Source organism: Acinonyx jubatus, chromosome D1 (genome assembly GCF_027475565.1).
Source record: "Acinonyx jubatus isolate Ajub_Pintada_27869175 chromosome D1, VMU_Ajub_asm_v1.0, whole genome shotgun sequence".
Lineage (NCBI taxonomy): Eukaryota > Metazoa > Chordata > Mammalia > Carnivora > Felidae > Acinonyx > Acinonyx jubatus.
The window spans coordinates 844,901-871,338 of NC_069390.1; the positions used below are offsets into that span (position 1 = coordinate 844,901).

The 26,438-nt window shown below is 67.8% G+C and overlaps 1 protein-coding gene across 1 annotated transcript; it reads left to right on the forward strand.

Moving 5' to 3' along the window:
* Positions 1–26,438, forward strand: MUC5AC (mucin 5AC, oligomeric mucus/gel-forming). The gene is given in 58 exon segments (XM_053202647.1): positions 1–80; positions 373–380; positions 1,481–1,540; positions 2,102–2,161; positions 2,375–2,636; positions 2,909–3,023; positions 3,383–3,473; positions 4,199–4,308; positions 4,417–4,625; positions 4,903–4,996; positions 4,998–5,161; positions 5,428–5,566; positions 5,781–5,891; positions 6,399–6,468; positions 6,545–6,682; positions 6,768–6,932; positions 7,250–7,344; positions 7,561–7,687; positions 7,880–8,135; positions 8,219–8,271; positions 8,567–8,667; positions 8,853–9,004; positions 9,079–9,217; positions 9,309–9,422; positions 9,527–9,706; positions 10,352–10,591; positions 10,811–10,967; positions 11,495–11,623; positions 11,820–11,982; positions 12,337–12,380; positions 12,475–12,663; positions 13,270–13,789; positions 13,822–14,056; positions 14,058–14,278; positions 14,364–14,397; positions 14,531–14,586; positions 14,636–15,518; positions 15,520–16,613; positions 16,655–18,135; positions 18,191–18,832; positions 19,083–19,288; positions 19,717–19,891; positions 20,065–20,315; positions 20,411–20,594; positions 21,065–21,272; positions 21,514–21,692; positions 22,056–22,143; positions 22,251–22,354; positions 22,569–22,600; positions 22,991–23,162; positions 23,408–23,509; positions 23,722–23,759; positions 24,075–24,197; positions 24,282–24,380; positions 24,664–24,783; positions 25,000–25,063; positions 25,181–25,295; positions 25,684–26,438. Coding segments are annotated over 58 exon segments (11,748 nt in total). The 3' UTR covers positions 25,991–26,438.

The following is a 26,438-nucleotide window of genomic DNA, read 5'->3' on the forward strand; positions in this document are numbered from 1 at the left end:
ATGGGTGTCGGCCGCAGGAAGCTGGCCCCGCTCTGGGCCCTGGCTCTCACCCTGGCCTGGGCCCAGCACACAGGTGAGGCGCCCACTCCCCGGCTCTCCCAGGCTGGCCCTGGCCGTGGCCTGGCATCCCGGTGCTTCCCCCACATGCCGGGAGGGCAGCAAGCCGCCCAGACGCCTTGACTGGGCCTCTGGGCGGGTGGAGTGCGGCCGTGAGTGGCCCCCGGCAACCTGGCCCCTGGCAGCCTGGCCCCCGGCCCCGGGCCCTGAGCCGTCTTGCGGGTGTCCCAGCTGGTAGGGTTGGGGAGGAACCCTCGGGGACTGCGGGGGTCCACGTTGGGGGTGGGGCCTCTGAGGCTGGGCTGCTCCCCTGAGGCGAGGAAGCAGGAACCCAGCGTCTCTGAGCCCCCGGCCTGCCTTCCCTGGCAGCGGCCTGCAGCCCACTCACTCCTCCACCCGTGTTGCCCTGCTGGTCACTGCCTCTGCCCCCCCCACCCCCAGGCCCCGGGCTGAGCGGTTTCTCAGGCCCCTGGGCCAGCCTGGCGGAGCGGCCCTCCTATCCCTGGGTCCCCCTCCCCATGCACCCCCCGTTTACCTGCTCATTTTCCCCATCTGGGCCTTATGGGGGCTTTCCGGGAGCCTCAGCCTTGGGCCGAGGGTGTGATAGTGAGGTCCACACAGCGAGGATGCTGGCGGCGGGGGGGAGGGACTCACAGACCCTCTGCGGCCCCCTCCCCCCAGGTCTGCACCTCACTGCCTCCACTTCCCAGGGGCCAGCTGGGTTCTGGCCGGGCGTGGGGTGGCAGTGTGCAGGAGGGGCCAGGGGCCCGTGTTCCCGAGGCACTCAGCACAGAGGGGACCATGCCACGGCGCCCCGTGTGGCCCATACACTTCAGTCCTTGGCTCTTGCCGCTGTGTGTGGGGCCAGTCCCTACCGGTGAGGGCAGCTGGCCCCTGCAGGGCCAGGCCCCTCCTGCCACGCTGGCGTGGCCTCTGAGGGCCTCAGAGATCGGCCTTCCAAGCCGCGCCAGGTTCTTGGGGCAGCCTCGGGGCCGACACGGCCAGCCCTCAGCTCTCCTGCCCTGTGCACCCCTGTGCTGAGCCGCCCCCCGTGCGGTGGCCCTGAGCACCCCCTCTACGGTGCAGCCCCACCCCACTCAGCTCCACACTCCCCAGTCTGTTCCAAGTTGTCCTCCAGACCACTGGCTTTACTGTTGGACCCTCCACGGGCCGCTGTGAAGAGTGGGGAGATACTCAGTGAATGCAGGGCTCCTGGGGACACTCTGTCAGGGCCAGGGGACCCCCCCCCCCTTGAGGGCTTGGGGAGCCAGGCTGAGGTAATGCTCAGAGAGGATCGTGGCTCAGCCTGGACCTGGTGTGGACGGTGTGGACAGAGACCCTCCCAGCGTCCCCAGCCCTGCACAGAGAGAACCCCCACCTGTTCTGGCCCCTTCTGCCCGCCCATCCCTCTCTTCCTCCGTAGGCTCTGTGGAACATGGCCACGAGTACCTGGACCTCCTTCCTGTCACCCAGGGGCCCGCTGGTGAGTCGGCCCCCCACCTCCGTCAGGGCTGCCCCTCTCGGGGCCAGGGGCCTGCTGAGCTCACGGCGACATCCTGCTGTCTCCCCGTAACCCCTGATATTTCATCCACGTATGCGTCCTCGTGGCCTGGGGGTGGGGGCTGGTGGGGTGGCCTCTCTGGGTATTTCTGTGCCGCCACTCTGGGTGTGTGGCCCCGAAGCCCAGACAATCTGCCTGCATTTCCCGGCACTGGGCCCACGGGAGGCTCATCCACGCCTGGCCTCTGCGCCCAAGGTTGACTTTTGAGATTCTGGGCGTAAGAAAGTCCCAGGTGTGAACAGAGTGCAGGGCTGAGAGCTCCCGGCCCCTCGGGATGGCGTGGCAGAGGCGCAGGGCGGAGGCTGTCGCTGGAGGAGGCTTTGCTGCCCGAGTGTACGTGCAGCCCGGCCCCCCGGGGCGCCTTGTGGCCACGGCCTTGGAGAGGCCACCTCCAGTCGCCTTGTGTGGGTGGCAGAGATGCCTACGCCCAGCAGAAGCCATGTGCGTGGGGGGCGCTGTGTCACCCTGCCCCCGCTCCCGCAGGCGACCGGCTGCGCGGCGTGACCATCCTCCCCCCTCTGAGGACGGCGCCGGTGGTTCGAGGTGAGGGAGGGCCTGTGAGGCCGGGCTGGGAGGGGGCAGCTGGGCGGGGTCCCGCTTCCCAGGTGGACCCAGGAGAAGTCCTGGGAAAGGGCCCCGGCCTCCAGGAGGGTCTGGGTCCAGGCGGCTCCTCCCCGGACGCCCGGCCCTCGGGCAGCAGTGTGCTGGACTTGGGGGCACGGGGGCGCCCCTCAGGACTGCCCTGGCTCCCCACAGCCCTGAACCCCGCGCACAACGGGCGGGTGTGCAGCACCTGGGGCGACTTCCACTATAAGACCTTCGACGGGGACGTCTTCCGCTTCCCGGGCCTGTGCAACTACGTCCTCTCCGCGCACTGCGGGGCCGCCTACGAGGACTTCAACGTCCAGGTCCGCCGTGGCCTGGAGTCCAATGTCACCACGCTGGCCAGAGTCACCATGAAGCTGGATGGCATGGTCATCGAGTTGACCAAGAGCTCCATCCAGGTCAACGGGCTCCCGTGAGTCTGGGGGGCTGTGAGGGGGACGTAGGGTTGTCCCCGAGACGGGGGGCCATGGCCCCTCCCCCACTGGGGCCCTGCGCTCTTTTCCTGCCCCTGGAAGTGGTCCCCTCCTGGTCCTGTGACCCCAGGGCTGCAGACTCCCCTGTCTCCCCCACTCCCCCTGCTGCCACTGTCCACAGGCACTGTGCTCATGTCCCACGCGTGACCACAGGGGACCTCGCTGCCCCCTGCGTGCCCCTCGCCGCCTCAGCCGCGCCCTCTCTCCGCAGAATCCAGCTGCCTTTTAGCCAGTCTGGTGTCATCATCGAGCACAGCAGCAGCCACCTGAAGGTGGTGGCCAGGCTGGGCCTGGTCTTCATGTGGAGCCAGGACGACAGTCTCCTGGTGAGGCCGGGGCCCAGGGCTGGGGTGGGGGGGCGTCTCCAGCCCAACAGCCTTCCCAGGGAGGGAAGAAAGTGCTCCGGGCAAGGGTGGGTGGGGAGGTCAGAGAAGGTCCCCAACAGGGTAGGGGAGGAGGGAGCCAAGGTGCTATGGGGGCGCTGGGATCTACACCCCCGATGGAGACCCCGCGTGAGTGGGGTGTCTCCTCCAGGACAGAGAGCCCTTCTCTGCGTTGTGGGGGCCGGGGGCTGGTCCACGGTCCCTGACAGCCCCTCCTTGGAAGTGTCCCACGCCTTGTCTGTCCCTCCTGTCCCGAGACGTCCCTGGCAGGGCCAGTGGCTGACATGTCCCTCTCCTTCCAGCTGGAGCTGGACGCCAAGTACTCGAACCAGACCTGCGGGCTCTGTGGAGACTTTAACGGTGTGCCTGTCTTCGACGAGTTCCTCTCCCACGGTGAGCCCCTCCCCACGGCTGTCCCACGTGTCTGCTCTGGGCCCCTTCCCCGGGGCTCCCTGGAAGGCCGCCTTGTCTCCAACTTGTGTGCACGTGCACGCACACCCGCACCTGCACAATCCCAGCACCCACAGGCGCACCTGCCCGCACACTCAGCCGTGCGCCCGGAGGCACATCTGGGGGCCTGTGCTCGGCGCGGCTGCTCTGGGAAGTGGATGTGTAACCACGCACCCTCCTCACCTGAGACCAGAGTCCCACCTCCCATCAGGCCCCGTCACTGTTGCTCGGGCCTCCAGACTTGGCCGCCAAGAAGCGGGACCCGCACGAGCCGGGGTCCCCGGCCCCCAGGTCCCCTTCGCCAGGCCCGTGAAGCCCCACTTAAGGCTCACCCATAGATGCTTCTGGCCGTGAGGGAACGAGCCTGCCCATGCGTCCGGTGGCCCTGGCCCGGCAGGCCCAGCGCAGGCTTGGCTGGGGGGGGGCGCGGGGGGAGGTCGGGGTCACTCTCTAGCCCTCTGGACTACAGGCCAGCCCTGGGCTTGGAGAGCCTCAGTCAATAGGCCTCCGCCCTCGGCCTGCAAGCCCCAGAGCCTTGGCTGTTTCCCCAGTCTTCAGACACCCTGAATGTCCCTTGTGGCCACTGCCTAACCCAGCGGTGTGGGTGGGGGAGCAGGGGCAGCCGGGACGCCGCGGGCAACCTGGGGGACGGCTTGTGCTCCCCGCAGGTGTCAAGCTGACCCCCATCGAGTTCGGGAATCTGCAGAAGTTGCACGGGCCCACGGAGCAGTGTCAGGACCCTGCACCTGTGCCCCCGCTGACTTGCTCACTGGGCACCGTAAGTCCTGGAGGGAGTGGCGGCGGGGGCCGGGCTGGGGGGGTGGGCTGTGAGTCCAGAGGAGAGTCCAGGGCCTGGACTCAGCACGGCCTCCCGGCTCGGCCCCAGGGCATCTGTGAGGAGATCCTGAGCAGCTGGCCCTTCCGGGGCTGCAACGCCCTGGTGGACGCCAGCAGCTACGTGCAGGCCTGCCGGCAAGACCTCTGCCTGTGCGAGCACGCCGAGCCGACCAGCTGCGTCTGCCATACGGTCGCCGAGTACTCCCGCCAGTGCGCCCACGCCGGGGGGCGGCCCCTGGACTGGCGCGGCCCCGACCTGTGCCGTGAGTGCCCTGGCCGGCCCCAGCCCCGTCACCGTGCTGCCCTGCCTCGGTCCAGAGGCGGGGGCAGGGTGTGACCACCGCCACCCCCCGCCCCCGTCCTCTACCCTGCAGCCCAGACGTGCCCCCTCAACATGCAGTACCGCGAGTGCGGCTCGCCCTGTGCGGACACCTGCTCCAACCCGGAGCACTCCCAGCTCTGCGAGGACCACTGCATGGCCGGCTGCTTCTGCCCCGAGGGTGAGGGGGGCCCCCACCCCCGCCTGCCCCCCGAGAATCACAGAGGCGTTCTGGACCCCCGGATCTGAAGGGCCCCCGAAGGGCAGGGCAGCCTGGGGCGGAGGGCTGGTCTCCTCCACATGCTCACGCGGTGGCCGCAGCCTGGCACCTGCCATACTGGCCGCCTGCTTCTGTAGGGACGGTGCTCGACGACATCGGCCATACGGGCTGCATCCCTGCACCCCAGTGCGCCTGCGTGTACAACGGGGCCACCTATGCTCCGGGGGCTGTCTACTCCACAGACTGTGCCAACTGGTAGGACCCAGGCCCCTGCCCTCCTGTCCGTCACCCCAGACGCGTCCTGGGATGGCCCCTCGGAGGCCAGGGCCCAAGTGCTGGATGCCATCCCTCACGTGGGTCCCTGGGCACTGGCCAGTGGCTGTCCGCACGGGTGCCGAGGGGCCCCGGGCTGTGCAGTGATGCGGGCAGGCCTGGGCAAGACCCTTGTCCACCTGCCGGTGAGGAGGGAGGGGCTGGGTGCTCCTGGGGGCCGCGCTCACGTGGTCTCTACCCGCACCCAGCACCTGCTCCAGCGGCCGGTGGAGCTGCCAGGAGGTGCCATGTCCTGGCACCTGCTCGGTGCTGGGGGGCGCCCACTTCTCCACGTTCGATGAGAGGCAGTACACAGTGCACGGAGACTGCAGCTACGTGTTGGCCAAGGTACGGGCCCCGGGGTCCTCGCTGGGACAGAGCGGCTGCCACACGGGAGCCCCTGCCCGGGCTGCATGCAGCAGCTGCCTCTGAGGCCACCCTGGGAAAATGCCCCGGCTCTTGGTACCAGCCCCACAGGGAGCCAGGCGGTGGCGGGCGGGGGCGGGGGGGTGGCGCAGGGGGCTGGGGTCTCTGGGCAGAGTGTGAGCACTCGTGTCTGCAGCCCTGTGACAGCAGCGCCTTCACTGTGCTGGCGGAGTTGCGCAGGTGCGGCCTGACGGACAGTGAGACTTGCCTGAAGAGCCTGACCTTGAGCCTGGACGGGGGGCACACGGTGAGGGCAGATCCGGGGGGCCTGGGGGGGGGGCACCCGGTGAGGGCAGACCCGGGTGGAGGCTGGTGGGGGGGCATAGTGAGAGCAGACGTGGGTTGGGGGGAATCTGTGTCTCTCGTGGCAAGTGACCTCTGCCCAAGCCCTCGATCCCTGTGTGGGCGGTGAGTGGCCAGGGGGCATGGCCCGGGGACCCTTCCACCCCACAGATCTCTGAGTGACGGTCCTCAGATGGAGCAGCTCAGGGAGGGACCAGGGCACGTCCGGTAGCTCGTGCATTGAAGGCAACGTCTGTATTTTATAAAGTCACTTGTGTTTTTACGTGACTGAGAAAATGCAGTCCTTGAAGGACACGCAGACAAGCTGAGCACAGGGTCATCGGCCCCTCTTTGTGGGAGCCTGTGGCCTCCACGGGCAGGGGTCTCACAGGGGCACGTCAGGGCCTCTGGGGCCACTTGGGGTGCTGGCAGAGCCTCGACTTGCCCTGACCCTGCTGTGTACTGCTCCCAGGTCATCGTGGTCAAGGCCAGCGGGGAGGTGTTTGTGAACCAGATCTACACCCAGATGCCCGTCTCAGCAGGTGAGGGCGCCGGCCCTGGCCCCCTGAGGGTGCTGCTGCTCACACCCCACTGAGACCTTGTCCCCTGTGTCCACAGCCAACGTCACTCTCTTCAGACCCTCAACCTTCTTCATCATCGCCCAGACCAACCTGGGTCTGCAGCTGGACATCCAGCTGGTACCCACCATGCAGGTGTTCCTGAGGCTGGCGCCCGAGCTCCGCGGGCTGACCTGCGGTAAGAGGGGCCGCCTGCCCTGGGGGCCGGAGCCCGCCCTCGGCGGCCGGGGCTCTCGGGGCCTCATGCTGCCCCCCTGCCCCAGGCCTGTGCGGGAACTTCAACCAGAACCAGGCCGATGACTTCCGGACCCTCAGCGGCGTGGTGGAGGGCACGGCCGCCGCCTTCGCCAACACCTGGAAGACCCAGGCCGCCTGCCCCAACGTCAAGAACAGCTTCGAGGACCCCTGCTCCCTCAGCGTGGAGAACGGTACGTGGATCCATGTGGCCCCAGGGCCCCCTGCGTGCTGGTGACACCCCCTCCCCCGCCGCCCCCGGCCACGGAGGTCCACTCCGGCCCCGAAGGAGCGATTCAGGTGGTTCACAGGCAAACTCCCCAGCGTCCGTGGTAACTTCCGGAAGGAAAGGAACAGGGTGTTGTGGGGTGGTGGAGGCGGCCCTCGGTGTGCCTGTGGGCCACAGACGGGCGCTCGGAAGGAGCCAGGAGCCTGCCCGCTCCAGGCGCCGTCCCCTGCGGAAGGCGCTTCTGTGTGACCCCAGCTGACCTCCCCGCTCCTCCGTCCACAGAGAAGTACGCTCAGCATTGGTGCTCCCGACTGAAGGACCCCCACGGCCCCTTCGCCCAGTGCCACGCTGCCGTGAGCCCCGGCACTTACCACTCGGTAACGGCCTCCCCCTGGCCCATCCCCTCTGGCCCGGGCTAGCCCGGCTCCGCTGGCTACGGAGTTCAGGGGCCGTAGTCCTTCCAGCTCCCACCTGGAGGGGGTCTGCCGGGGGTGTGGGGGCCCCCGGCGCCAGCTCGAGGAGGGGCCCCAGAGGAGGCGGGGGGCAGCGTGGGGATGCTCGCTGAGTGTGGGTGACCACGGCCCCGTCCCCAGAACTGCATGTTCGACACGTGCAACTGTCAGAAGAGCGAGGATTGTCTGTGTGCGGCCCTGTCCTCCTACGTGCACGCCTGTGCCGCCAAGGGGGTGCTGCTCAGAGGCTGGAGGGATGGCGTGTGCAGTGAGTGTCCCTGAGGGTCTCCCGGTGCAGGAATACACGCTCCGTGGCTCTCCCTGCGTGGGGCTCCCGTGCTGGCCAGGGACCCCGCGGCTGGAGCAGGCCTGGGGTGGGCAGGGCAGCGGGGAGTGGCCGGGGACCGGGTGGCGACCTCCGCCCTGCGCTGAGCGCCGCCCCCTTCCCGGCATCCTGCAGCGAAGCCCATGGCCACCTGCCCGAAGTCACTGACCTACCAGTACCACATCAGCTCCTGCCAGCCCACCTGCCGGGCCCGGAGTCACGAGGACGTCACCTGCGGCATCCGCTTTGTCCCCGTGGACGGCTGCGCCTGCCCCCAAGGCACCTTCATGGACGAAGCGGGCAAGTGTGTGCCGGCCAGCAGCTGTCCCTGCTACCACGAGGGCTCCGTGGTCCCCAACGGGGAGTCGCTGCACGAGCGTGGGGCCATCTGGTGAGAGCCCCTGCCGGCTGGGCCTGGGGATCAGGGCGGCTGAGGTGGGGGGGGGGTGCCCTCTGACCGCCCTCTCCTCCCAGCACTTGCACGCAAGGCTTGCTGAGCTGCATTGGAGGCCACACCCCTGCCCCAGGTGAGCCCTGAGAGCGGGAGGGAGGGGCTCTCGTTTCCACGCCAAGCTTCTGGGCAGACGCACCCGGGTCAGCGTGGCTGGCGGGGGGGCTGACACGTTTCTGCGTCAGGCCTGGTCTGTGCCCTCTGGGCTCGGGGAGGGGGTGGCGAGGGGTGGGAGCAGGCCTCACTCTCGCGCCCACGCAGCACCCGGCCGGTCAGGCCTCGGGGCGGCACACCCCCGGCGGCTGGGAAACTCTCAGAGCCAGCCTGGCGGGTGGCGGCTGGGGGCCCCTCAACGGCCTCTGCCTCCCCAGTCTGCACCCCGCCCATGGTCTACGTCGACTGTCGCAATGCCACGCCGGGGGCCGCCGGGGCCGGCTGTCAGAAGAGCTGCCTCACCTTGGACATGGAGTGTGTGAGTGTTCCCCACGCCACCAGGGACCCCTCGTGGGCACCCGCCGCGTGGCCCTCTCAGGCTGGGCCCAGGAAGACCCCTGCCCGAACGCTGTCCGGGCCCCCTGCAGGCCGTGGCGGGGGGGCCCTCTGCTGTCACCTCCGCCGTCACCCCCGGCCCCCTGACCTGTGTGTTGTGCCCCACAGTACAGCCCCCGGTGCGAGCCCGGCTGCGTGTGCCCCGACGGGCTGGTGGCCGACGGTGAAGGCGGCTGTGTCGCCGTGGAGGACTGTCCTTGCGTGCACGACGAGGCCAGCTACCTGCCCGGCCAGACCGTCCGGGTGGGCTGCAACACTTGGTAGGTGGGGCCCCGGGACCCCACCCCGGCCGGGCCGGCCCCGCTTCGGCCTGACTGTCGCCCCCCTCCCTCAGCACCTGTAAAAGCAGGATGTGGCAGTGCACACGTGAGCCCTGCCTGGCCACCTGCACGGTGTATGGGGACGGCCACTACATCACCTTCGATGGGCGGAGCTACAGCTTCAGTGGCGACTGCGCGTACACACTGCTTCAGGTACACGGTCCCCGCCCCCTGCAAGCTGCCCAGGCCGTCCCAGCCCCCACCCCCCACCCCAACTGCCGTGTCGGCCTCCACCTGTCCCCAGGACCACTGTGGTGGGAACAGCACTGCCAACGGGACCTTCCGAGTTGTCACGGAGAACGTCCCCTGCGGGACCACGGGCGTCACCTGCTCCAAGGACCTCAAGCTCTTCCTGGGAGTGAGTGGGGGGCCGGGTGGGAACGGGGACAGCCCCTCAGAGGCCCCGGGGAACTCTTGGAAGGTGAGCGGGGACGGGCCTGAGGGACCGCTGCCTTTCCGCAGAGCTACGAGCTGAAGCTGAGTGGCGGCAAAGTGGAGGTGATCCAGAAGGGCGTGGGGCAGGAGGCCCCCTACTCCATCCGCCAGATGGGCATCTACCTGGTGGTGGACACCGAGGTCGGCCTGGTGCTGCTGTGGGACAGGAAGACCAGCATCTTCCTCAAACTCAGCCCTGCGTTCAAGGTGGGCCCCCACCCCAGGACGGCCCAGACCGAGGGCCGGCTGGGACGGCTGTGGGGTGGGGGACACACACAGACGGACAGAGGAGGGATTCAGCCGGCGGGCCTCGAGGGAGGCGGCAGGTAGGAGGTCCGCCTGTGTCCACTGCGCGCTGTGGCTCCTTCTCCCAGAGCTGAAGGTCCCTCCAGGCTGCGGTCCCAGGACGCGCCCCTGGACGCTCGAGGGGAGGATCCCCCCGGCCTCCTCCAGCTTCTGGGGCCCCAGGCGACGCTCCGACCTCTGCCTGCAACCTCACGTTGCTGTCTTTGCTCTGTGTGTCTGTGCCCAAATGTCCCAGTCCTACGAGGACACCAGGCCCTGTGTCCTCAGCCAGGATGGGTCCGTGCTAGCTGGACCTCCACCTGCGGAGGCCCTATTTCCATATGACGCCATGCTCACGGGTCCCCGGTGATCTGAGCCAGTCTTTGGGGGACCTCTTTCCCGTGGCCCCGAGCGCTAAGTGGGGCCGTGCCCGGAGGCACAGCGCTACCCTCCCCCCCCAAGGTGTCCTGGGGACATGCAGCCCCAGGGGGAAAGGAACGGGGGCACAGGAGGCAGGGACAGGGGCTCTGGCCCTTGCAGCCTGTGTCCTGAGCCCCCTGTGTGCAGGGCCGGGTCTGCGGGCTTTGCGGGAACTTTGACGACAATGCCGTCAATGACTTCACCACGAGGAGCCAGTCCGTGGTGGGCAACGCCCTGGAGTTTGGCAACAGCTGGAAATTCTCCCCGTCCTGCGCCGACGCCCCGGCCCCCAGGGACGCCTGCGCCGCCAACCCGCACCGCAAGTCCTGGGCCCAGAAGCAGTGCAGTGTCCTCAACAGCGCCACCTTCGCCGCCTGCCACGCCCACGTATGTGGGTGCTCCCGGGGCGCCTGGGGAGGAAGGGACAGAAGTGGGGCTGGCATCGCCTTCCACCTTTTGGACCAGCCCGCGGTCAGCCCCACGGGACCACGAATCTGCTGTCCCTGAGCGGCGGGGGAGACGGCCCAGGTCTGGCCACGCCCCGGGCCTGACCCCCAGCAGCCCCGGGGAATCCGGCCCTGAATCCGAAGCCTCTCTCCCCCCCAGGTGGAGCCCGCCAAGTACTATGAGGCCTGCGTGGGCGACGCGTGTGCCTGTGACTCCGGGGGCGACTGTGAGTGTCTCTGCACGGCCGTGGCCGCCTACGCCCAGGCCTGCCACGACGTGGGCGTGTGCGTGTCCTGGCGGACCCCGGACATCTGCCGTGAGTTCACGGGATGTGTCGTCGGGGCAGGGCGGGCCCTCACCCCAGGGAGCGACACACTGCGCGGTTAAGGCTGGTCGCCCGCAGAGGGGGGCGGCGGGTGTCAGAAAGGAACGTGAAATGGGGAGGGGTGTCACCGATGGACAGACGGGAGAATGTTCCGGAACCCAGAGGGGTCAGTAGAGCCCTGCTCCCCCACCCCGCCCGCTTAGAACCTGGCCGGAGGGGAGCGTAGTGGGCAGCCGCTCCGGCCGGAGTCCCCCACCCTGGCAGGCGGCACCCCAGAGGAGCCAGGGGACCCGTGGCTGCGTCCGGTCACGGGCATTTGGGGCCCACACCCCCCGAGGTCCCATGCGGGAGGCACAGGGGAGGGACGGGGCTTGGTCGAAGGTCGGGGTGCAGGGGGAGCCCGGCCAGCCGCCGGGTGGCCCTGGAGGCCGTCGTTGCCAGGGCGGCGCCCCGCCTGGGGCCGCTGGTGGCTCGCTCTGGCCGGAGCCGGCCCGCTGAGTCGGCCCCCTCACCCGCAGCCTTGTTCTGCGACTACTACAACCGCGAGGGCCAGTGCGAGTGGCACTACCAGCCGTGCGGCCCGCCCTGCATGAGGACCTGCCGGAACCCGAGCGGCCGCTGCCTGACCGACCTGCCGGGCCTGGAAGGTGCGCTGCTGCCCCGCTGGCCAGAGGGGCTGCCTGGGGTCCTGGGGTCACGGCGGGGTCTGTCCTGGGCCCTGGGGCCCCAACCCCCGGAGGTGCCGCTGTGGGTGCGGCCTCGAGCTGGGGACTGAGCCAAGGCGGTGGGGGTGGGGCGGTCGGGCAGGCGGTCGGCTGGGACTCAGGCCTCTCTGGGCTGCAGGCTGCTACCCCAAGTGCCCGCCAGAAGCCCCCATCTTCGACGAGGACCGGATGCAGTGTGTGGCCACGTGCCCCACGCCCCCCCCGCCGCCGCCTTGCCGCGTCCAAGGCAAGTCATACCGGCCGGGGGAGATGGTGCCGTCTGACAGGAACTGCCAGTCCTGGTGAGTCCTTGACCAGAGGGGCAAGCAGCTGGAGCGTGTGGAGTTCGGCCCTCACCCTGCGGGACGGACGGGGGGCCGCAGCCCGAGGCGTTGAGGGGAGGGGAGAGGAGCGGGAGGGGGTGACGCCGAGTCACGAGGCCGCCCCAAGGCCGCCGGAGCAGATGCCCCGAACGGGAGGTGGCCGTCGGGCGGTCAGCGGGGAGCGACGCCGGCCCCCAGTGGTCACTGACCGGAAGGGGCTCCCTGAGAGGGTGCGACCTCGGCCTCTGTGCCCAGCGGCCGGGGCTGAGGGCCGGCTCCGGCACCGCGGCAATGCCCTCGCCCCCAGACTCACCTTCTTCCTCCCGTCGCCAGCGTCTGCAGGGAGAGTGGGGTGCAGTGCGCCTACGACACTGAGGGTGAGCGGCCGGTGGCCTTCCTCGGGTCTGGGGTCTCCAGGTCCCCGCCCGCCCCCCCGCCCCTCACGTGCCCGGCACCCCCTCCTCCTCACAGCCTGTGTCTGCACCTATGACGGGCGGCGCTTCCGCCCGGGGGACGTCATCTACCACACGACCGACGGCACGGGGGGCTGCATCTCCGCCCGCTGCTCGGCCAACGGCACCATCGACAGGAGGGTCTACCCCTGCAGCCCCACCACCCCCACGCCACCAACCACCTTCTCCTTCTCCACACCCCCGCTCGGTAAGGCGGGGCCGCCCCTCGTGCCGGGAATCCAGGAGGGGACCGGGGGCCGGACACTCATCATCTCTGCAGCCAGGAAGGGCCCTCTCGTCCAGCGTGCCAGGCGGGATCAGCGTCCTCAGCTGTGCCGTCAGGGCCCGGGCCCCTGGCACGGGGTAGGGCTCTGACAGGGGACCTCAGGCAGGCCTTTGGAGGGAAGGGCCACCGGGAGCACCCCTGGGGAGTCCTTGCCCCATCATTGCCACCTGCCTGTCTTAGGCCACACCGAGGGTCAGGTAGCCCACCTCCTCTCCCTCTTAAGGGGGTCGTCCTTAGAGCCCTAGTGGACCTTCCCGAAAGAGTGCAAATTCTGCTCAGGGTGTAAACGAGATCGATTCACCTATTTATTCAACTGCTGTGGGCTCCACACATGCCCTGTGCCGGGTGTGTCCCGGGAACTCGGTCCCTGTGTTTCCCAAGCTCCCATCACAGGGGGGGACGGTCACGCAGACTGACACGGTGAGACGTGCAAGGCAGCTGACCGGCAGGGGGACGGGGACAAGGGGTGACAGGGTGCCTCGGGGAGCCTAAGAGATTTAGCCCTCCCGCCTTCTCTTCTGCCCTCAGTCGTGAGCTCAACACGTCCAGCCCACACGTGCCACAGCCCTGCCAAGAGCACGGTGCGGCCCAGCACTCGGAGCGGTGCCCCGTCCTCCACCCCGGGCACGACCTCCGGTCCTCCGACGAGCCCTCCCCGGCCCCGCCAGGCCTGTGGGGAAGATTGCCGGTGGTCACCGTGGCTGGACGTCAGTCACCCGGGACGGGGCATCGACAGCGGTGACTTCGACACACTGGAGAACCTCCGTGCCCATGGGCACCAGGTCTGCCCGGCGCCGAAGAGGGTGGAGTGTCGGGCTGAGGACGCCCCCGAGGTACCGATCCAGGTCCTGGGGCAGCACGTGGAGTGCAGCCCAGCGCGGGGGCTGACCTGTTACAACCGCAAGCAGGCTTCGGGGCTCTGTCACAACTACCAGATCAGGGTCCAGTGCTGCTTCCCCCGTACCTGCCCTACCTCTGGCGGTCAAACCCAGACCACCACACCTGTCCCAGGGACCACTACAACCACCCCGAGTACCCCTACACCTGTCCCAGGGACCACTACGACCACCCCGAGTACCCCTACACCTGTCCCAGGGACCACTACGACCACCCCGAGTACCTCTACTCCTATCCCAGGGACCACTACGACCACCCTGAGTACGTCTACACCTGTCCCAGGGACCACTACGACCACCCTGAGTACCCCTACACCTGTCCCAGGGACCACTACGACCACCCCGAGTACCCCTACACCTGTCCCAGGTACCACTACACCTGTCCCAGGGACCACTACGACCACCCCGAGTACCTCTACGACCTATCCCAGGGACCACTACGACCACCCTGAGTACCCCTACACCTGTCCCAGGGACCACTACGACCACCCCGAGTACCCCTACACCTGTCCCAGGGACCACTACGACCACCCCGAGTACCCCTACACCTGTCCCAGGGACCACTACGACCACCCCGAGTACCCCTACACCTGTCCCAGGGACCACTACGACCACCCCGAGTACCTCTACTCCTGTCCCAAGTACCCCTACACCTGTCCCAGGGACCACTACAACCACCCCGAGTACCCCTACACCTGTCCTAGGGACCAGTACAACCACCCCAAGTACCTCTACTCCTGTCCCAAGTACCCCTACACCTGTCCCAGGGACCACTACAACCACCCCGAGTACCCCTACACCTGTCCCAGGGACCACTACGACCACCCCGAGTACCCCTACACCTGTCCCAGGGACCACTACGACCACCCTGAGTACCTCTACTCCTGTCCCAGGGACCACTACGACCACCCCGAGTACCTCTACTCCTGTCCCAAGTACCCCTACACCTGTCCCAGGGACCACTACAACCACCCCGAGTACCCCTACACCTGTCCCAGGGACCACTACGACCACCCCGAGTACCCCTACACCTGTCCCAGGGACCACTACGACCACCCCGAGTACCCCTACACCTGTCCCAGGGACCACTACGACCACCCCGAGTACCTCTACTCCTGTCCCAAGTACCCCTACACCTGTCCCAGGGACCACTACAACCACCCCGAGTACCCCTACACCTGTCCCAGGGACCACTACGACCACCCCAAGTACCTCTACTCCTGTCCCAAGTACCCCTACACCTGTCCCAGGGACCACTACAACCACCCCGAGTACCCCTACACCTGTCCCAGGGACCACTACGACCACCCCGAGTACCCCTACACCTGTCCCAGGGACCACTACGACCACCCCGAGTACCCCTACACCTGTCCCAGGGACCACTACGACCACCCCAAGTACCTCTACACCTGTCCCAGGGACCACTACGACCACCCCGAGTACCTCTACTCCTGTCCCAAGTACCCCTACACCTGTCCCAGGGACCACTACAACCACCCCGAGTACCCCTACACCTGTCCCAGGGACCAGTACAACCACCCCAAGTACCTCTACTCCTGTCCCAAGTACCCCTACACCTGTCCCAGGGACCACTACAACCACCCCGAGTACCCCTACACCTGTCCCAGGGACCACTACGACCACCCCAAGTACCTCTACTCCTATCCCAGGGACCACTACAACCACCCTGAGTACCCCTACACCTGTCCCAGGGACCATTACAACCACCCTGAGTACCCCTACACCCGTCCCAGGGACCACTACGACCACCCCGAGTACCCCTACACCTGTCCCAGGGACCACTACGACCACCCCGAGTACCCCTACACCTGTCCCAGGGACCACTACGACCACCCCGAGTACCTCTACACCTGTCCCAGGGACCACTACAACTGTGGAAAACACTCCGTTGACCCCGAGGCCAATGACAGTTTCAACGACACCTGAACCTTGTTTACAAAAGTTGTGCAACTGGACCCAATGGTTCGACAGCAGCTACCCTGATCCTGGCATAAACGGTGGAGATTTCGACACTTTTCATGACTTGAGAGCCAAAGGACATAAATTCTGTGAAAAGCCCAGCAACGTGGAGTGTAGGGCACAGTTCTTCCCAAACATCCCACTGGAGGAGCTGGGGCAGGACTTGATCTGTGACAAGAGCCTGGGGCTGTTATGCCTCAACAGGAACCAGTTGCCGCCGATCTGTTATAACTACGAAATCCGGATCGAGTGCTGTGAGCTGGTGGATGTGTGCAGAAGCACCACACACCCTGTGACGTCTGAGACCACGTATTCCACCCGAGAGGAACCCGGGACCCAGACACAGCTTACCTGGACCACCAGAATCCCCTCGTCTCCCACACGGCACAGCACCGCCAGCTCCGTGCACACGCACCCCACAACCAGCATCACAACCGGCACACACTCAGTCTCCCCAGCCGTGACCATCCCCTGCCAGCCACAGTGCACGTGGACCAAGTGGTTCGACGTGGACTTCCCGTCCCCTGGGCCCCACGGAGGAGACGCGGAAACCTTCGGCAACATCATCAGAAGGGGAGAGAAAATCTGTCGCCGGCCCGAGTACATCACGCGGCTGGAGTGCCGGGCCGAGAGCCACCCTGAGGTCAGCATCGAGACGCTGGGCCAGGTGGTAGAGTGCAACGTCAGCAAGGGCCTGGTGTGCCGGAACCGGGACCAGGGTGGCGACGTCGGGATGTGCCTCAACTACGAGGTCCGCGTGCTGTGCTGTGAGCCCCCGGAGCACTGCTCTACCCACAAAACTGTCGGAGTACCTCACACTTCAAGCATTAGCACCACCAGGCTAACTGAAACCACCTCCCACCTGGTGACATCCAGCTCAACCTCCGTGCCGAAAACCAGCTCAACCTCGGTGACAGAAACCAGCCCAACCTCGGTGACAGAAACCAGTTCAACCTCGGTGACAGAAACCAGCTCAACCTCCATAACAGAAACCAGGCCAACCTCGGTGACAGAGACCAGCCCAACCTCGGTGACAGAAACCAGCTCAACCTCGGTGACAGAGACCAGGCCAACTTCGGTGACAGAAACCAGGCCAACCTCGGTGACAGAGACCAGCCCAACTTCGGTGACAGAGACCAGCTCAACCTCAGTGACAAAAACCAGGCCAACCTCTGTGACAGAAACCAGCTCAACCTCGGTGACAGAGACCAGCCCAACCTCGGTGACAGAAACCAGCTCAACCTCAGTGACAGAAACCAGGCCAACCTCGGTGACAGAAACCAGCCCAACCTCGGTGACAGAGACCAGGCCAACCTCGGTGACAGAGACCAGCTCAACCTCGGTGACAGAGACCAGCCCAACCTCGGTGACAGAAACCAGCTCAACCTCGGTGACAGAAACCAGGCCAACCTTGGTGACAGAAACCAGACCAACCTCGGTGACAGAGACCAGGCCAACCTCGGTGACAGAAACCAGCCCAACCTCGGTGACAAAAACCAGGCCAACCTCGGTGACAGAAACCAGCTCAACCTCGGTGACAGAGACCAGGCCAACCTCGGTGACAGAAACCAGCCCAACCTCGGTGACAGAAACCAGGCCAACCTCGGTGACAGAAACCAGCTCAACCTCGGTGACAGAGACCAGCCCAACCTCGGTGACAGAGACCAGCCCAACCTCGGTGACAAAAACCAGGCCAACCTCGGTGACAGAAACCAGCTCAACCTCGGTGACAGAAACCAGGCCAACCTCGGTGACAGAAACCAGCCCAACCTCGGTGACAGAAACCAGGCCAACCTCGGTGACAGAAACCAGCCCAACCTCGGTGACAGAAACCAGGCCAACCTCGGTGACAGAAACCAGCTCAACCTCGGTGACAGAGACCAGCCCAACCTCGGTGACAGAGACCAGCTCAACCTCGGTGACAGAAACCAGGCCAACCTCGGTGACAGAAACCAGACCAACCTCGGTGACAGAAACCAGGCCAACCTCGGTGACAGAGACCAGGCCAACCTCGGTGACAGAAACCAGCCCAACCTCGGTGACAGAAACCAGGCCAACCTCGGTGACAGAAACCAGACCAACCTCGGTGACAGAGACCAGCCCAACCTCGGTGACAGAGACCAGCCCAACCTCGGTGACAGAGACCAGGCCAACCTCGGTGACAGAAACCAGCCCAACCTCGGTGACAAAAACCAGGCCAACCTCGGTGACAGAAACCAGCTCAACCTCGGTGACAGAGACCAGCCCAACCTCGGTGACAGAAACCAGCTCGACCTCGGTGACGGAAACCAGCTCAACCTCGGTGACAGAAACCAGCTCAATCTCGGTGACAGAAACCAGGCCAACTTCGGTGACAGAGACCAGCCCAACCTCGGTGACAGAGACCAGCCCAACCTCGGTGACAGAAACCAGCTCAACCTCAGTGACAAAAACCAGGCCAACCTCTGTGACAGAAACCAGCCCAACCTCAGTGACAGAGACCAGCCCAACCTCGGTGACAGAGACCAGCCCAACCTCGGTGACAGAAACCAGCTCAACCTCGGTAACAGAAACCAGGCCAACCTCGGTGACAGAAACCAGCTCAACCTCGGTGACAGAGACCAGCCCAACCTCGGTGACAGAAACCAGCCCAACCTCGGTGACAGAAACCAGGCCAACCTCGGTGACAAAAACCAGCCCAACCTCTGAGCCCAAACGCAGCACAACCTCTGGTCCTACAATGAGCACAAGCCCTGTTCTCAAAACTGAAACAACCCACTTCACACCCGTGACCATCCCCTGCCAGCCACAGTGCAGGTGGACCAAGTGGTTCGACGTGGACTTCCCGTCCCCGGGGCGCCACGGAGGAGACGCGGACACCCTCGGCAACATCGTCAGAAGGGGAGGGAAAATCTGTCGCCGGCCCGAGTACATCACGCGGCTGGAGTGCCGGGCCGAGAGCCACCCCGAGGTCAGCATCGAGACGCTGGGCCAGGTGGTAGAGTGCAACGTCAGCAAGGGCCTGATGTGCCGGAACCGGGACCAGAGTGGCGACGTCGGGATGTGCAACTACGAGGTCCGCGTGCTGTGCTGTGAGCCCCCGGAGCACTGCCCTCGTACTTCTGTGACGCCTTACGCGACTCCATCCACCAAGCCCTCGTCCCCTCCAGAACCGACCTCCGTGGTGTCCACCACGACATGTTACTGCAGTGTGTCTGACAAGTTCTACCGCGCAGGTGTGTGCTGCCCCGGCCACTGTGAGGGAGAGGGAGGGGTCCTTTGTCCCCGTGACTGAGCCACGTGTTGTCCCCGAGGCGGCAGTGAGCCGTCCTCTAGGATTCATCCCGTTCGTTTCTGGGCAGGAGGGCCTCCTACCAGGTCAGCCCTCGGGGCGGACCGCCACCCTGCAGGGGCCAGTCTGCGCTGTGCCTCTCCCTGCCCCCCAGCATGGCCCCGCTGACACCCGCCTGTCCCCTTGTCTGCCAGGATCCATCATTTACAACCGGACCGACCTCGACGGCCACTGCTATTATGCCACGTGCGGCCTGGACTGCCACGTGGTCAGGACGCACTACACCTGTGCCAGCGGCACGACACCTCCCGTCCCAACCGCCTCCCCGGCCGGGTCCTCCCCTTCAGCCTCCGCGCCCGTCACCGCTCAGGGGTGCCCAAACGCGGTCCCCCCAAGAAGGGTAACTCCCCCCTCCCCGCCCACCGCACAGGCTGGCGCAGGGACCCTCAGCGTCTTTGCAGCTCGGCTGAGCGGGAAAGTCCGTGGCCTCGGGCCGAAGCAGGCAGGCGGGGAAGTGGCCGGTTCTGGTCACTGCCGGGGGCGGGTCCTGGCCCGGCAGCCGGGAGCGCGTGGCCTGGGGTGGAGGCTCGGCTGGCTGCGGACGACCGGGCACCCAAGCGGGTGGTCCAGGCTCTGGGGGGCGCCGGGCAGCCAGGGAGGGCGTGTAGGGTCGGGCGGAGCTCCGGGAGTGGAGGCCACGTGTGAGGAACGGGGTGGCGAGGGACCACCTCCGCCCCCCGGAGAGCCCCCCTCGCCAGCCCGGTCCCCTCCCGCGGCTCCTCTCTCAGGGGAGCCCGGCGCCACAAGCCTGAGGTCTTTCCTCCACAGAAAGGCGAGACCTGGGCCATGCCCAACTGCTCTCAGGCCACCTGCGAGGGCAACGGCGTCATCACCCTGCAGCCGCGGCCGTGCCCACAGGTGCAGCGGCCGGTGTGCGCCAACGGCTACCCACCCGTGAAGGTCGTCGACCCCGACAGCTGCTGCCCGCACTACCGGTGCCAGTGTGAGCCGGGGGCCAGGCTGAGGGGGAGGGAGGGACCTGGGTTAGACACCGGGAAGGCCTTCCGGACGGCAGGGCAGGGGACGGACGGTGCCGGGTGGAATCCTGCCTGAGCCCCAGAGCCCGCGGGGCGGGGGTGGGAGGGGGCCCCGCGTAAGGCCGCCGCGTGCCCGCAGGTGTGTGCAGCGGCTGGGGCGACCCCCACTACATCACCTTCGACGGCACCTACTACACGTTCCTGGACAACTGCACGTACGTGCTGGTGCAGCAGATCCTACCTGTGTACGGCCACTTCCGCGTGCTCATCGACAACTACTTCTGCGGGGCGGAGGACGGGCTCTCCTGCCCGCAGTCCATCATCGTCGAGTACCGGCAGGACCGCGTTGTGCTGACCCACAAGCCCGTGCTCGGGGTGATGACCAACGAGGTGGGGAGCCCCGCCCCGGGCAGCCCCACGCGGACCGGGGCCGGCCGGGGGCGCCCCTCATTCGCTCCCCTCCTTGGCCCGCCGCGTGCGTCTAGATCATCTTCAACGACAAAGTGGTCAAGCCCGGCTTCCAGAAGGACGGCGTGAGCGTCTCCCAGATCGGCATCAAGATGTACCTGACCATCCCCGAGCTCGGCGTCCAGGTCATGTTCTCCGGCCTCATCTTCTCGGTGGAGCTGCCTTTCAGCAAGTTCGCCAACAACACCGAGGGGCAGTGCGGTGAGCGCCTGTCCCCGCCGGGCTCTGCCCACGCCGGGCCCTTTCTCCGCTCCGTGCCTGGAGCTGGGAGCGCCTGGTGCGGGAAGAGTCACCTTGGCCGAGTCCCCCCCACCCCGGAGGACCCATTCTCAGCCGGGGCCGAAACTGCCTCAGGGCACCGAGCCTGTAGGCGGTTCTGCTTTCCAGCGGCTCCCAGCGGGTGCGGGTCAGCAGCTCGCGGGGCGGGGGGCCTGGCCGTGTGCCCTACACCCGAGGCTCGCACCTGCCCGTCCCCCAGGGGGACTGCCCGCTGTCTCGGTGGGGGGTGTGTTGGAAGCTCAAAGGCTCAGGTCTCTCAGCCAGGCCATCGAGTGCCGCGTTGAGCGCCAGGGCCCCGCCCCCAGCTCGGGGACGCTGCGCGCTCGGGCAGGTGGTGGTGGTGGGGGTGCTCTACTGGCCCCAGTCAGCCTCCCCCGCCTCCCTGGCCCCAGGCACCTGCACCAATGACAAGAAGGATGAGTGCCGTCTCCCCGGGGGCACCGTGGTGCCCTCCTGCTCTGATATGTCCGGCCACTGGAAGGTGACGACGCCCCACCAGCCGCCCTGCCACGGGCCACCCCCGGAGCCCACTGCAGTCGGGCCCACGCCCTCGCCCGCCCCCTGCCTGCCTTCGCCGATCTGCCAGCTGATCCTGAGCGAGTGAGATGTGGGGGCGCAGAGTGGGCCTACGGGGGCCCCCCGGGGGGAAGAGGGTCGCTGTGGGTCCGCCAGGGCTGGCCGTGGGTCCGGGCCTGCGTCATGACCCCGGGCGCCACCTGGCTTTCCAGCCCAGGGGAGACCTCGAGACAGAAAGAGCCGTGGGGCAGCCGGCCGCCCTCCCCGGGGCACGCAGACCCGGGCAGGCCCGAGCTGCCCCACGACCCGGTGCTCCCGGCCGCAGGGTCTTCGAGCTGTGCCACCCTCTGATCCCCCCGCTGGCATTCTACCAAGGCTGCACCTTCGACCACTGCCACCTGAACGACTCCAACGTGCTGTGCTCTAGCCTGGAGCTGTATGCGTCCCTCTGCGCCTCCCGAGGCGTGTGCATCGACTGGAGGCGCCACACCAACCACATGTGCTGTGAGTGTCCTCCCAGCGGCATCGGCCGGTGCCAGCGTGTGGCCAGGGGCCGGACGACCAGTGGCTGGACTTCCCGGAGCGGGGTGGGGGGGTGGGGAGGAGCGGGGAGGAGCTGGGGGAAGAGGAGGAGGGGGAGGGGGGATGGTTGACCCCAGGGCAGACTGCACTCGGCTCCTGGAAAGAAGGGAGGAGCACCCAGATTGGGGACTCAGGGCCTAGAGCACAGGGGTGGCAGGGCCGTGCACGCAGGGGTGGGGCCGGCGGGGCCCCGCTTCCGGGCTGCAGAGCCCCCGGCGGATGCCTGGAGATGAGTTGGCTCGGGGCCGGGGCCCTCGGCCTCAGGTGTCCTCTCCCTCCTCACAGCGTTCACCTGCCCTGCTGACAAGGTGTACCTGCCGTGTGGCCCGTCCAAGCCCTCATACTGCTATGGGAGTGACAACACCAGCCTCGTGTATGCACCCGCCTCTCCCTCCTAGACCCACCCCCGGGGACCCCGGCCCGGCCTTCCCCTGCCCTGGAGAGCACAGGGACCAGGCCGGCCCTCTGCTGTCCCTACAGGGCTCTTCAGGACACTGTCCCCATCACAGAAGGCTGCTTCTGTCCAGAGAACATGACGCGTTTCAGCATGAGCTCTCCAGTCTGCGTGCCTGCGGACTGCCACAGTAAGTCCCCAAGGTGGGGGGTGGCGGGTGGGGGCGGGGGTGGGGCTTGGGGCTGGCAGGTGCACCTTCCGCCCGAGCGAGTGCCAGGACCAACCGCCCTCCCAGATCTGCACTTCCCAGCCAGGGCCCGGGGGCCCCCCCCGACGTGGCTCCTGCCCCCGAAGGGCTGGGGGCTGCTGCCGCCCACCGCTGACCTCACTCTCTCTCCCTCCAGGGTGCCTGGGCCCCCACGGGGAGGCTGTGGAGGTGAGTGCGCCATGCTGGGGGTGGGGCAGGGCTTCCTCTCGGCGCCAGAGTTTCAGATGACAGTCAGGGAGGGGCCCAGGCTTCTCCGGCAAGATCTGGGAGGCTTCTACGTGGGGGTGCCCACCCCCGGGGGTGGCCCTGCCCTGTCCTCCGCTGGGACCCCCTCCTGCTCCACTTGGACACCGTGAGGTCACCCACATGGCACCTCCCACCCCATCTCCTGCCCCTGCGGCCACCACCGCCCTGCACTCTCGAAGCCCCCTTCCCCCGGGTTCCCCCGCTGGCCCTCATCGGTGGGCTCCCAGAACCACCTGGTCTGGCTGCAGCCGTCCCTGGACAGGCAGGTGACTGACCCCACAGCCCTGGGCTCACACGTGCCTCCTCCTGCAGCCCGGCCACACCATCAGCGTGGATTGCCAGCGGTGCACCTGTGAGAGCAGCACGCTGACAATGAGCTGTCACAGGCAGCCCTGCCCCCTGCCCCCAGCCTGCCCCCTGCCCGGCTTCGTGCCTGTGCCTGCAGCCCCTCAGGCCGGCCAGTGCTGCCCCCAGTACAACTGCGGTGAGTCCGGGCTGCTGCCCCCCCACGCCTTCCGGGTCGGCTTCCGCCGAAAGCACAGGGGCGCCTGCCCACGAGGGTGCCGTGGCGCCGGCACTTGGGGGGACGCTGGCACCTGGGGGACCCACCACCTGCCCACCGGGTGGCCGGCGCTCCCGAAGACCCCTGGGGATCACCCCCGGGTGGGGGTGGGAGCTGGCGCAGAGCCGGACACAGGCCCCCGAGCACCTCCGTCCTGCCCACTGCAGCCTGTGACACCAGCTACTGCCCCAAGCCCGTGGCCTGTCCCGAGGGCTCCCACCCGGTCGTGACCTATACGGAGGGGGCCTGCTGCCCCAGCCAGAACTGCAGTGAGTGTCTTTTCTCCGGGCTGCGCTGCGCGCTGCGGGTGGGGGGCCCGGCCTCTCTCGGGGTTCTCCGTGGCTCGGGGTAAAGCTGGATGAAGCCACAGCTGGACCACCGCGGCCGGGGGCCCCGGGGCCGGGCGACGGCCCGTGCGGACAGGGTGGCGGGAGGGCGGGAGGTCAGGGTGGCTCCGTGAGGCTGTTCTCCTCTTGCACAGGCTGGGCCGTCTGCAGCGTTAACGGTACCTTGTACCAGGTAAGGAGCAGATGGAGGCCCGGACCCCCGGGGCACACGGGACACTGAGTGCTCTCCGCCCCTGCCCCTGCCGGCTCCTCCCGAGCCTGGGCCAGGACCCCTGCTGGCTCGGGTGGCCGCAGGGCAGCCGTGAGCTCTCCCGGGACCACTGCCCACGGAGGCAAGGGCCTGGGGCTCCCCCTCGCCCACCCGGAGTCACCCAGGGGGACCGGTCTGCCTGGCGGGGGGGCCGGGCCTGGGGCAGGGGGGCCGGGAAGGCAGGGGCCCGGGGCCCGGTCTGAGCTCGCCAACACTGGCCACCCTGACCCTCCCCAGCCCGGCTCCGTGGTCTCCTCCAGTCTGTGCGAAACGTGCAGGTGTGAGGTGTCCAGCAGTCCCCAGTTGGACACGGTCGTCATCAGCTGTGAGACCCAGATTTGCAACACCCACTGCCCTGCGGTGAGTGCCTGCGTCCACCCCGGGAAAGCCAGCGCCCGGGCTCGGGCTCCATTTTCACCCCTCCCTATCCACCCCTCCCTGCAGGGCTTCGAGTATCAGGAGCAGAGTGGGCAGTGCTGTGGCCTGTGTGTGCAGCAGACCTGTGTCGTGAACACCAGTGACAGTTCCACCCGCATCTTCTATGTGAGTCGTGGCCACAGGGCCCGGCTGGGGGGGACCCCAGGGCCGGGGGGTGAGTCCCGGGAGGGACAGAGCCAGCACGCCCCTCGCAGGAGCCCCAGGCAGGCCGGGCCTCACCCCGGCCTGGACAGAGCAGCTGTGAGGCGCACAGGGACGGCAGGGTCTGGCGCACCGGGGCCCCCGGGCAGAGGGGGGCTCCGGAAGCCCACAGGCTGGGAGGCAGACATGTAGACGGGCAGACGGACCTCCCCTGCCCGCTCACCCTGCTGGTGCCTCTTCCTCGCAGCCCGGCCAGTCCTGGCCAGACCCCACGAACCCCTGTGTGACCCACGAGTGTGAGAAGCACCGGGACGGGCTCGTGGTGGTGACCAGGAAGAAGGCGTGTCCCCCACTCAACTGCCCTGCGGTGAGCTCCGGGGACACACGGCCCCGCCTGGCACGCTGCGGGCCCACGGGAGGCCACGGCAAGATTCGCCTGGGGTGGGGGCGGGGAGGCGTGGTGGGCCCCCTGCAGCACCCACAGGGGCGACCCCTGCCTGCGTGGGGCACTGTCCACTGCCGTGTGACCCCCTGCTTCCGGGCCGGCCGCTCCGGCGCTCAAGCAGCCCCTCTGTCGGCATAGGCCCAGGCGCAGCTGAGCGAGGACGGCTGCTGTCTCGCCTGTCCCCCGCCCCAACCTCCGAGCCGTGAGTGCGAGCGTCTGCGGGGGGTGGTCGATCCTGCCCACCGGGGGTGGGGGGGTGGGGGGGGCCGGGGAGCCATCCAGGCCTGAGCCGCGCCCCTGCCTCCCGTGTCGCCCGCAGAGTCGGCCTGTGCGGTATACTACAAGCGTGAGGTCATCGTGCATGGAGATTGCAGGTCCCCGCGGCCCATGAGGGTGGCCTACTGCCAGGGCAACTGCGGGGACAGCAGTGCCAAGTACGTGAGCCCCGACTCCGCCAGGCAGAGACCAGTTTCCGCAGGGCAGCGTCCCCAGGACTGGCTGTGCCGGGCTCCCGGGCCGGAGGGGAAGGCAGGATGCGGGGGGGGGGGGGGGGGGGGCAGGTGGTGGGGGGTCCTGACGCTGCGGGGGGTGCGGGGGGGTGGTGGCTGGGGCCAGGCCTTCGGAGGCCGATGGAATCAGGCTGTTCTGTTTACTACTGAGGCCACGGACACAGTGGCCCCCTTGGCGGCGTGCCCACAGGTCAGCGGTGGCACGCTGCCGGCCCGGAGTCCACCGGGGGAGCCCGGGATGGGCACGTGGGGCCCCAGGGCCTGTGGGGGGTTCCGGGCGTGGCGCCGGGTGCTGAGCGGGCCCTGCCCACAGGTACTCGCTGGAGGCCAACACCATAGAGCAGAACTGCAGCTGCTGCAGGGAGCTGCGGGTGTCGCCGACGACGGTGACCCTGCGCTGCAAGGACGGCTCCAGCCGAACCTTCGGCTACACCCTGGTGAAGGAGTGCGGCTGTGTGGGGCAGCGGTGCGGCCCCCGCGGCAACCTAAGCCGTTCGGAGGGCCCGGGGCCCTTGCAGAGTGACGAGGAGCAGAGCCAGGAGACGGGGCACACGGGCTGGAGGAGGGGGTCCAGCAGCCTTCGGAGCTCCCGGCCACCTCCCTCCGGGACCCAGCGATAAGGGTCCCGTTCCCCGTAGCCCCAGCTCCAAGGCCGGTGGGACCTCGGTCCAGGTGGCCCGAGATCAGGATGCACTGCCCGCCCCGCTCTTCCGTCTGCAGGGTCCACGGCCCTTGGAAGTGTGACGGCCCTGAGGGACCTGGGCGGGCGGGGCTCCTCTGGCCACGGGTCCAGTCTGCTTTTCCCCGGACGTAAGCATCCCGGAAGGGTCTTATCAATGACGGCCACTTGGCTGTGGTGCCCGGCCATTCGGCTGGCCACCGGGAGGCAGAGCCTCACCCCTACCTCGGCCCTGGGCCTCGGGAAATGGCCAACCGGTTCCATAAATACATCTGGAGCATTTTGCACCTTGCAGACTCTGTGTGATTTTTAAGCCTGTCCATGAAACCCAGGAACGGGGCGGGGGCAGACTGGGTCCCAGAGGGCGCACGCCACAGCCGTGGGGGGGA